We start from the raw sequence: 12,441 nt of genomic DNA on the forward strand, positions 1-12,441 counted from the left end.
AATGGGAATTATATCAGAAAGCAAATAGTTGAACAAACAGTGAAGCGTTTTCTTCATTTGAACAGTGACTTGTTAAAATTGCTGTATGCTAAATTAGACTATACCAGTATCATATATAGGCTTGTATTAGTCTGTCCTCACACTGCTATAAAGATACTATCTGAGACTGTGTAATTTATAAACAAAAGAGGTTTAATTGACTGACAGTTCCTCATAGCTGGGGAGGCCTAAGGAAATGTAAAATCATGGTGGAAGGCAAAGGGGAAGCAAGGCAGGAGAGAGAAAGCGAAGAGGGAACTGCCAAACACTTTTAAACCATCAGATCTTGTGAAAAGTCACTATCACGAGAACAGCATGGGGAAAACTGCCCCCATAATCCATTCACCTCCCACCAGTCCCTCCGTAATACTTGTGGATTACAATTGCAAATGAGATTCGGGTGAGGACACAGAGCCAAACCATATCATTCTGCCCCGGACCCTCCCCAAATCTCATGTCCTTTTCACATTTCAAAACCAATCATCCCTTCCCAACAGCCCTCCAAAGTCTTAAAACTCATTACAGCATTAACTCAAAAGTCTATGTCCAAAGTCTCATCTGAGACAAGTCAAGTCTCTTCCCCCTATGAACCTGTAAAATCAAAAGCAAGTTAGTTACTTCCAAGATACAATGGAGTATAGGCATTGGGTAAATGTCCCCATTCCAAATGGGAGAAATTGGACAAAACAAAGGGGCCATAGGCCCCATGCAAGTCCAAAACCCGGCCAGGCAGTCATTAAATCTTAAAGCTCCAAAATCTCCTTTGACTCCAAGTCTCACATCCAGACCATGCCGATACAAGGGCTAGACGCCCACAGCCTTGGGCAGTTCCAACCCTGTGGCTCTGCAGGGCATAGGCACTGTGCCTGCTTTCACAGGCTGGCATTAAGTGCCTGTGACTTTTCCAGGTGCATGGGGCAAGCTGTCAGTGGATCTACCATTCTGGGTTCTAGAGGACAGTAGCCGTCTTCTTACAGCTCCACTAAACAGTTCCCTAGTGGTGACTCTTTGTGGGGGCTCCAAGCCCACATTTCCCTTCAGCACTGCCCTAGCAGAAGTTCTCCATGAGGGCTCTACCCCTGCAGCAGACTTCTGCCTGGCCATCGAGGCGTTTCCTAACATCCTCTGAAATCTCTGCAGAGGCTCCCAAACTTCAGCTCTTGTCTTTTGTGTACCCTCAGGCCCAACATCACATGGAAGCTGGCAACGCTTGGGGCTTGTACCCTCTGAAGCAACAGCTCAAGCTGTACCTTTATTCCTTTTAGCCATGGCTGGAGCTAGAGCAGCTGGGATGTAGGCTATCATGTTCCAGGGCTGCACAGAGCAGTGGGGCCCACCCAGCCCACAAAACCGTTTTTCCCTCCTAGCGAAGATCTCTGACGTGCCCTGGAGACATTTTCCCCATTGTCTTGTCTATTGACATTTAGCTCATCATTGCTTATGCAAATTGCTGTAGCCAGCATGAATTCCTCCCCAGAAAATGAGTTTTTATTTTCTCCCACGTGGTCAGGCTGCAAATTTTCCAAACCTTCATTCTCTGCTTCCCTTTTAAACGTAAGTTCCAATATCAGACCATCTCTTTGTGAACACACATGACTGAGTGCTTTCAGAAGCAGCCCAGTCACCTCTTGAATGCTTTGCTGCTTAGAAATTTCTTCTGCCACATACCCTAAATCATCTTTCTTAACTTCAAAGTTTCACAGATCTCTAGGGTGGGGACAAAATGCCACTAGTCTCTTCGCTAAAGCATAGCAAGAGTCACCTTTGCTCCAGTTCCCAATAAGTTCCTCATCTCCATCCGAGGCCATCTCAGCCTGGACATCATTGTCCATATCACTATCAGCATTTTGGCCAAAACCATTCAACAAGTCTCTAGAAAGTTCCAAATTTTCCCACACTTACCTTTCTTCTTCTGAGCCCTCCAAACGATTCTAACCTCTGCCTGTTACACAATTCCAAAGTCACTTCCACATTTTCAGGTTATCTTTTAGCAGTACCCCACTCCTGGTACCAATTCTGTGTTAGTGTCTCTTACACTGCCGTAAAGATACTACCTGAGACTAGGTAATTTGTAAACAAAAAAGGTTTAATTAACTCACAAGACCACATGGCTGGGAAGGCCTCAGGAGAGTTATAATCATGTCAGAGGGTGAAGGGGAAGCAAGGCACATCTTACTTGCTGGCAGGAGAAAGAGAAAAGGGGGAACTGCTAAGTACTTTTAAATCATCAGATCTTGTGAGAATTCACTATCACAAGAACAACATGGGAACAGTCGCCCCCATAATCTAATCGCCCCCTAACATGTGGGGATAATAATTTGAGATGAGATTTGGGGGGGGGACTCAGAACCAAACCATATCAAGTCTCTATAAGATATCATATAAGCAATATTAAGGCAATTGTATTTCTTTCGATATATAGAATGAATGTGTTTCAGTTCTCAACAATCTGAACACTTGATAATGAACCTGATGAGATACTACCATCCTTGAAGAGTTGACCTGAATACATGTATAGAATTAAAGGGAGAAGTCATAGAATTCTGAAAACAGACTTATAGAAGTTCATGTATTCTGATAAAGTACTATAACCTGCTTAAGGAAAATTTTAAGGATAGCACTTAATTGTTTTTAGTTAATGCCAGAAATGCACACACATTTTAAACCGATTTCCAAAAACGATTTATCTTTTCTTCCTTGGCCAGGCTGAAACACTTTTCCAGGAAATCTGCCCCAGTGAAGATTTCTGTCCCCCTCCACCAAATCCTGAAGACATTGTCCTTGATGGAGACGGTTTACAGTCAGAGGCTTCAGAATCCAGTGCCATACCAGAGGCTAACTCAGAGACTTTGAAGGAAAGCACAAACCTTGGAAACCTAGAGGAGTCCTCTGAATAATGGATATACACCGAACTGGATGCCCAACTTTGGAAATTTCTACTGGTCTCAGAGTCTACTTGATAGAAGGACTGTTTGAAAAATGTTAGAAAGCAGCAGCAATTATAAGGCAAAATAAGTAATAGAAATCCAAAAGGGGATTTTCCTTATAGAGGACGTTACAAGAACACACAACACTTACAAAGCACATTGACTTGCTCATTTTGAATACCAAACTTGTGTGACTAGCAGATGAAAATTATAAATCAATTGATTCTCAGGAATGTAACTGTGGATATGAAAGTGATCCTATGCATTGTTAATAATTCCATGGTCTTAGGACAATTTTGCTTACCACTATGGATCTTTATTTGAAAGCCACATTTTCAGAACCAGCTCACATATTTTCTTTGGTTATTTGGATTATATTTTCTTTATGGACAAGAGCATCATAACATAATGATAAAAACATATAGAAAAACTAAAGTATCATGATCTAGATGGAAGCCTGTATTTAGAATACAGGTTTGTTTTGTTTTGTTTTGCTTTCTATGTTGAGAAGCATTGAAAATGCTAATACAAAGGTGTTTAGACCTTGTTAAGAACAAGTCAGTAGTGTTTTTTAGTATCAGTAGTGATATTTGTTTGTAAATTATTTACATATTGGGAAAGGTCAATAATGAAGAAGTGAAAGAATGGAAGGAAAGGTGTGGATAGGCTCATTGATATTTGGATGTTCTGTCTGTCAAATAACTAGAGTATTAGGCTAATTGTCTACAGACCTAATTTAATCCTGGCTGTACTTCTGATGATATGTGGTAAATTGTTTAACTTCTGAGCCTACGTTTCTCCATATATAAAGTGGAAATAGTATTACTATGCCTACTGTATGAGAATGGTTATGAAGACCAATGCAATGCCATGTTTAGAATGGGTTTGCCAGAAGAAAATCGTTTTAGAATTTTCCCATTGACTTGATGAATCTCAGAAGTCTCATGCAGGAAATAATTGCTTGTTGTCAGTCAACAAACGAAATAGATCACAGCATTTTTATTGCATTAAGCTTTTTAAATGAAAATTTCTTTTTAAATTCTTACTTACATAAATTCTTACATAAGTATTTTATATTCTTACATACAGACCAGTAAAAATAGTAACAAGTAGAATTGTGGTTTTGAAATATTACTAAGGAAAACACTCTATAAATTGTTAATATTCCTTTTCTGGTAGGTAAACCTGCAACCACCAAGGGCTCCAAATTGTGTATGACAGTTGGCAAGCCCTAAAATACACTCTACATAAAAATGTTAGGGTTGCCTGTAATCCCAGCACTTCGGGAGGCTGAGACGGGCAGATCACTTGAGGTCAGGAGTTTAAGACCAGCCTGGCCAACATGACGAAACCCCATCTCTACTAAAAATACAAAATTTTAGCTGGGTGTGATGGCGGGCACCTGTAATCTCAACTACTTTGGAGGCTGAGATAGGAGACTCACTTGAACCAGGGAGGCGGAGGTTGCAGTGAGCCAAGATTGTGCCACTGCACTCCAGCCTGGGTGACAGAGCAAGACTCTGTCTCAAAAAAAAAGAAGTTAGGGCTGTACATAGGCAGCAAACCAAGCTACAGTGACGTTGCCTGTATTTAAATTTTCTCAAATGGCCAAGCTCTGATGGTCTACTTTATTTGAGTAATAGTTTAGACTTACAATTGCCTGTAAATAAACAAAAAAATGCACTCTTAGTTTTTTTGTTTTTTTGGTTTTTTTCCCGCAAGATCTGGCCTATATTGTCTGTCAGGAAGCCATGGCTCCAATGTAAAGTACATAGTTCTTACATACTTCAACTGCAGCTGGTCCCTGACCTCACCAGGTTTCAGAGATGTTCTTAAAGGAAGCCAGCTGTGACAGGTCACAGATTCATGGGAAATGGAAAGAACCAAGGAACGTAGCTCTTGCCTCACCTTTCTACCCACTGCAGATGTAGTTCAAGCCAGAATAATGGAAGAACTTAACTTACTAGCCTCTCAGGCTGCTCCTATCCCTACCTCCCAGTGTACAGCCCCTCCCCATCTCTTTAGTCCCCTTTCCTTCGCTTCCCCTTTTATAATGTCACATAAATCAGGGACAGTAGGATCACATTATAACCTACTTTGTCACAGGGATTCGATTTTTCTTACATCAAATCATGTTTCCTGAAACCCAGCTGGGGCGTATGCACTCAATGTCTAATACATACCTATTAATGTACCGGGTATTGGCCTTGCCCCTGGATGTCAGCAATATATTATAAAAGGTTCCAGTAGATGAGACGATTGAGTCTGAGTACAATTGCAGTAAATTCTGCCAATAAAGATATTGTACTGTTACGGTCTTAGAGTTAAGGCCACTTGAATGCAGTATGCACATTCATGTAAACAGACAATCAGGGTAGGCCTAGAATAACCACAAAAATTCTATTGGCCTTACTACAGCCGCCTATGTGTAGAACAGTGGAGGAGATAGTTTGTGGTCCATTATTGTACCCTGTTTCATCCATTAGCCAGCATCAGAATCTCTCAGGTCATTTATTAAATACGATTGAAATGTTTAAAAGTTCCTGAACATGATTCGTGATGATTAAAATATCATATGACTGATAAAAGACTTTAAGAACTTTAGCTATTACCTGTTACCTCAAAATGTAACAGAAATTATTCTTAGAGCTTTCTTTTTAGCTATCCTAATTACTGCAAATAAATATGTGTTCTTATAGTTTTAAATCTAAAAGAAAAATCTTTTGGTTTTGTTTTAAAACCTTAAACTTGAAGTCATATTAATAAAATTAATATATTGTACATAGTGGAAAATTTTCAGTAGCTAATTTAAAATTTCAAAAAATCTATTAAAGAATTTTGATTCATATATTTAAACTTTTTAGTTATGCATGCTTCTTATTAACCAAAAATGATAATACCATTCAGTTTAGTGATCAGTATGAGAACCAATACCTAATCCTTATGTTGCTGTTGTATTTTTTCCTAGTGGTGTGCCTGCTCAGAAAAACATATACTGTATGTGTATACATACCTGTGTATATATAAAAGGTCAATTTATATATTTTTCTATAGGAAAATGGAATAACAATTTCCCTACCTCCCATAATATATATTTGTCCATATTAAAATAGCCACATTGATGATAATTTCTAGAACTAGTTTCTGAGATTGTCAGCCCTTTGTCTAAAATAATGGCAGTATTAATGATTGACTTCTGTCACTGCCATAGTTACCTGGATTGGCAGCCTTAGTAGCCTTTGTCTAAAATCCTAAAGAGTTCCCAAAAAATTTGTTGAAATTTAATTGCTAAATAGTGGTTGGTGATTCTTTACATCAGGAATTGTAATAATTTTCTTGCAAATAAGTTATTTACTGCTATTGATATTGAAGAATTCATCTTTTACTCAGTTAATTTTATGTATTTCAAAAAGCATGAATATATGATTATTCATAAATTGTACACTTTAACAGTAAGTTTTCAAAGGAAATAAAGACTTTTAAATCCTTTTCAGGCATGGTGTCATATTTTGTAGTACTTACATCTTTTATATATGCCAAGAAGTTGAAGATTGCCTTTAACCTGATTTATGTTTTAATATTAGTCTAGTATGTAAATAGTTAATTGTCAAGCTGTATATTTGGTTTTGTTTTAAGGCATCTGCCAACTGTGTTAAGTTTGTGAGAAAGGCAATGAAATAATATAGGGCGTGAGTTACTTTGCAAACTGTTCTAGATGCCAACATTAGTGCCAATATCAAACAAAGGTGAATGAGACCTTTTTCTGTTTGGAATCAGTGCTGTAGAGGCTGTGCAGCATGGGCTATGAATTTATAGTACATTGATTGCCTGCAGACTGTTTTCACATCTCACTTACATGATGAGAATCTGAAAGGTTTTTCATATCTGCTTGGTAAATGAGAACCTGAAATGTTTTTCTTTAAGGGGTTTGAGTCCCCAGCAACTCATTTGCAACAGACAAGAGACTGCTGATGTTCTTTTTATGCAGAAATTATTCAATAAACTATGATTTGCTATTGAGTCAAATAAAGCAGACTGACACGTTTTGTCAATTTCAAGTAGTTTCTAAAGTTCCTCAGTAAGGAGACATTAAAAAGATAACAAGACTCTCAAAACTGGCAGTTTATCTGTGAGATTATTTATTAATCAATTTTAAGAAAAATAAGATTAATTGAATTTTTAAATAAATAGCTGTATTATCCTTCAAGCACCTTGAAACTCATACAATATTCACACTTTAAAAAAAAAAAAAAATGGTTCCAGATGGTTGAATTTTCTTTAATGATGGCTGTTTAAAAATACTGGTTAAGTGATTTAACGCTTAGTATCCCAAGTCACATTTTGAAGGCCACTTTTCTTTCCATTGATGCACAATTTAGCTTTGGGGCTGCAATGAGATACCCTTGTGGTGTAAGTTGCCACGTCTGCTCTTTCTGATGATGACTCCTAGGACAGTATGACAGGTAATCATTAGAACCTGGATCCTGGTAGACTGTAGGGTCTTTTGGGTCTATCGTTGCAGGGGGATTTATGCTTGTAACTCCTATTAATGTTAATAGGACTTGCATGTGCAAATCTTCCTTCTGTCAATGAGACAGTTGACCCTAAAAGAAACATTCTTTAGAAGTGGACACTGTAGCTGATCTAGAAGCCTCAGTGAATTGTCCTATTTAGGATTTTTATGTGTGGGGGAAAAAAATGGAATGAGTGTACCAGCTTAGCAGAGTATTTTCTCCAGAGCTTGGAAAGATGAAATGCTAGCACTTAATTTTCTATTTCCATTTCTAAAATATGTTAGAAACTACTGCTCTATGTGTACTGTTAACATAGCATTTTTTTCTCTTATTTTTAAAAGTAAAATAATTTTGCCCAGGGTTGTGTTGAAATCACATTTTAATATGTTAATACTATCCTGAAAGTTCTGGAAATTAACATTTTAAAGCTATATAATAGGATCCAGTCTCATAACAATCAAGGAAATGCAGACAAACCCAGGAGATATATTTTGCTTATCAAGTTGGCAGAATCCCAAATACTGATAATAGCCAGAGTGGTAAGGACGTAGGGGAAAAGACCCTCATACATTGTGAATAAGAAAGTACATAAATAGGTTACAGCCTATTCAAAGGGCAATTTGGCAGAAACTGTCAAAACACTTTTTTTTTTTTTTTTGGCAGATTATTAAAATGACATTATTTTTGATATTTACAAATTTTTTCATTGCCACCTTTATCTTCACGCAGTTCATATGAAGGAGTATTACATGGGAATATTGCATGATACTAGGTTTGGGATATGAATCCCATCACCCAGATAACATAGTACCCAGGAAGTAGTTTTACAACGCATGTCCCCCTCCCTCTCTCCCTCCCTCCCCTAGTAGGCTGCATTGTCTATTATTACCATGTTGATGTCTACATGTGATCAGTGTTTAGCCCCCACTTACAAGTGAGAACATGCTGTATTTTGGTTTTCTGTTCCTGCATTTGTTGAGGATTATGGCCTCCATCTCCATCCACATTGCTGCAAAGGCCATGATCTCTTTTTTTGTTTTGTTTTTGTTTTTGTTTTTGTTTTTACAGCTGCATAGCATTTCATGGTGTGTAAGTACCACATTTTCTTTATCCAGTCTACCATTGATGGGCACCTGCATTGATTCCAGGTCTTTGCTATTGTGAATAGCACATTGATGAATATATGAGTACATGTGTCTTTTTGGTAGAATGATTTATTTGGCATCAGAAATGCAAATCAAAACCTATCAAAACTTTAAATGCAGATAGCCTTTGGCCAAACGCTTTCATTTCTAAAAACCTAGCTTATAGAATGTTTTGTACATGTACACAAGATACAAGGTTCCACACTATAGCTTTGTGGTTTTATTTAATTTTGGAAATAACCTATATGTTCATTAAATGGAGACTGGCTTGAATTGTTAATACATGCATTTAATAGTATAGAATACTATGCAGCTGTGAAAAATGAGGTACATCTGTATGAAATAGATCTCCAACATGTTTAAAAACCAAGTCACAGAATGGTAAGTATATATGTGTAAAAATCAAATCCTTGTGTTTATTACATATGTATGCCTATCATAGGAAATTTTTAGGAATTTACATACTAAAGTGGTAACTGATTATGTTGGGAAGAGATTAGTATTCGTAGGGGGAGAATAAAAAGACTTCTTTTTTTTTTTTTTTTGAGACGGAGTCTCGCTCTGTCGCCCAGGCTGGAGTGCAGTGGTACGATCTCAGCACACTGCAAGCTCTGCCTCCGGGTTCACACCATTCTCCTGCCTCAGCCTCCCGAGTAGCTGGGACTACAGGCGCCCGCCATCGTGCCCGGCTAATTTTTTTTGTATTTTTAGTAGAGACGGGGTTTCACTGTGTTAGCCAGGATGGTCTCGATCTCCTGACCTCGTGATCCACCTGCTTAATTCTACATAATTGTTTTAGTTTTTCAGTTTTTTATAACTAGTAAATATTCATGTATTGTTGTATTTAAAATTTGAATCTGTTTAGTAATCCAACACCAAATTCTTAGGTGGCATGTGGGACCTCCAAAAATAGTGACTTCAAACATTGGGTTACACTGATGTTTTACAAAGTGCAGTTCAGATAGGAAAGGTAATAATCAATGAGTGACTAGTTACATAAACTATGATTCATCTCTTACAGTGGAGTACTATGTAGTTGTAAGATGGAATTAGGAAACTACTACTTATGTGATCACCAGAATATACTTTTAAGTGACAGAAGAATATACACAAAGGTGCGTGTATATCTTCATTTTGTGTAAGAAAGGGGCATTCCAAAACACATACTTAAGTAGTCACCTATTGTGAAAGGGAGGAGGCAGGGTGGAGGAATGGCAGCTAGACCTCCTTTTACCTTGTTTTATAGTTTTGACTTTGAAACCAAAATCAGTCCGTAAAATTTGAAACCATTAATAACCATGTATTGAGTTGTTGGCATAATTATATGTAGAATTAAGTGACTTTAAAGCATTGATATGGTTTGGATCTATGTCGCCACCCAAATCTCATGTTGAATTGTAATCCCTAATGTCGGAGATGGGGCCTAGTGGGAAGTGATTGGATCATAAGGGTATATTTCTCATGAATAGTTTAGTACAGTCCTCTTGGCACTCACCTCACGATAGAGAGTGAATTCTCACGAGAGCTGGTCATTTAAAAGATCTCTTTTGCTTCTGCTTTCACCATAATTGTAAGTTCCCTGAGGCCTCCCCAAAAGCCAAGTGGATTCCAGCATCATACTTCCTGTACAGCCTGCAGAACTGTGAAACGGTAAAACCTGTTTTCTTTATAAATTGCCCAGTCTCAGGCATTTCTTTGTAGCAATGCAGAAGTGGACTAATACAAGCATAGTGTTTAAGTATATATTGTAAGATATGGAGATGGGTAGAGAACACAAAGAAATCTTAAACTTTATTGAGTGGACTTGATGTTAGTGCTAATATTTATTGTGAAAGATAACATTGATGGGATTATTAACATTTTCTAGAACAAGAAAATAATATAAGAACAAAGATAAGTAAAAACCCTGTCCTCTTTAATTTGAATCAGATCAATGTATGCATATGTTCAAACTCATCAAATTGTACAGATTCATTATGTGCTGTGTTTGGATTTCAATTAACCCCCCCCCCAAAAAAAATCAATATAAACTCAAGATGCAGTTACTTCATTCTAAAAAATATATATTTTCTAGCTAGAAAATTGGCAAAGGCTACTGGTGTCAAGTCAAAAGAACATAAGAACCAATGTGAAGGAACTCCCATTGGTCATAGATAAGGCCATTTGAACATCAAGAGTGAATAATGATACTCCAAAAAGCAAACGAACCTCAGTGACCAGACATGAAGATTGCTAAGGCACTCTTTGTTCCAGAAACTAATAAGTAAAGAGAAGGAAGCAATTATCATATATATCCTGTAAAGACTGTATTTCAGGATATCCAAATAGTTGATAAGGAAAGTTCTTGTAGAAGAATCACAATTAATAAATGCATGAGGAATGATAGAATTAGAAAAATCACTGTTTTGTAAACTCAATATAGTATAATAATGTACCTAGGCAATGTTTATCAATGACTGCTAAAGCCTGTAGTTGAAAGGCATCACTCGAACCTACTGATAAAATTTAAATTACTACAAGTAGAAAGGCAGATGTTATAAGTTTCCTTGTGTGTTGAAATAGAAAGTATACAGCATTACCTAGGAAGAATTCTTGCCAAAATAAAAAATAAAATAGACCTAAATCTAATCAAGGCGTTAGCTATAACTATCAGCTTACAGGCATGAGGGGGACAGGAAAGCATGCTAAATGACACCATGAAGACACAACGTATAAAAGTTTACAGGACAAATGACCCAATTTTATCAACAATTAACTGGCACAGGAAAAAAAATGTAGGAAGCATTATTACGGACTAAAGGAGATTTTAGAGATATCAAGCAATTGCAACATGCTGACCTTGTTTTCAACAAATGACTTTTTTTTTTTTTTTTTTTTTTTTTTTTTAAGATGGAGTCCTGCTCTGTTGCCCAGGCTGGAGTGCAATGACATGATCTGGGCTCACTGCAACCTCCGCTTCCCGGGTTCAAGCAATTCTCCTGCCTCAGCCTCCCAAGTAGCTGCTGGGATTACAGGCGCAGGCCACCAGGCCCAGCTATTTTTTTTCAGCTATTTTTTTTTTGTATTTTTAGTGGAGACGGGTTTTACCGTGTCGGTCACGCTGCTCTGGAACTCCTGACCTCATATGATCCACCCACCTCGGCCTCCCAAAGTGCTGGGATTACAGGCGTGAGCCACAGCACCCAGACTGACATCTTTTTTTTTTTTTTTTTTAAAGCAAAATCCAGACTGTTTTGAGACAATCAGAGGGAATTGAACATTTACTGGATGTTAGTTGATACAAGGAATTCATATTAATAGTGTTGAATGAGATAATTTTAATTTTTAAAAGATATCTCTTAGACATTTTAAAAATAGATGAAACAAGTATAACAAAATGTTAACAATGGTTAAATACATGATATATGGGGAGTTGTTTCTATTATGTATTTTTATTGTGTTTAAAATTTTTCATAGTAAATTTTTAAAATGACAGATAAAGGTTAATAATAATATATAGGTTAATAATAATAATAACCTACCTGTACATTGTTTCTTCCTTTATAACATAACTACCCTCCACTATTTCTGAAAAGGAGGTCCTATAGGATTCAGTTCAGTCCTATATACTTTGTTTTATAATGTTTTGAAACCAGGGGTTCTAAAAATCACCTGTTTAAATATATTACCTTTGATCGATGTCTTCCCAGGCCAGAGAAAGAAAGAGAAAGAGGTAGTGTGGCTGAACAACACTGGCACAGGGCAAGGTCAAGAAGAATAAACATGTTTACAGAGTCAACCCCTCTCCCTCTCTCTTTCCCTGTTTTAGTTAAAAAT

The 12,441-nt window shown here is 37.2% G+C and overlaps 1 protein-coding gene across 3 annotated transcripts in view; it reads left to right on the forward strand.

The window, feature by feature from the left end:
* Positions 1-6,459, forward strand: part of CHM (CHM Rab escort protein) — a 184,269-nt gene extending 177,810 nt beyond the window's left edge. For all 3 annotated transcript variants that reach the window (XM_007992195.3, XM_037989467.2, XM_037989466.2), the window contains exon 15: positions 2,745-6,459. In XM_007992195.3, the coding sequence (XP_007990386.3) occupies positions 2,745-2,936 (192 nt within the window). In that variant the 3' untranslated portion in view covers positions 2,937-6,459. The remainder of the gene's footprint in view (positions 1-2,744) is intronic.
* Positions 6,460-12,441: the final 5,982 nt, after the last annotated feature.

This window comes from Chlorocebus sabaeus, chromosome X (genome assembly GCF_047675955.1).
Source record: "Chlorocebus sabaeus isolate Y175 chromosome X, mChlSab1.0.hap1, whole genome shotgun sequence".
Classification (NCBI taxonomy): Eukaryota; Metazoa; Chordata; class Mammalia; order Primates; family Cercopithecidae; genus Chlorocebus; species Chlorocebus sabaeus.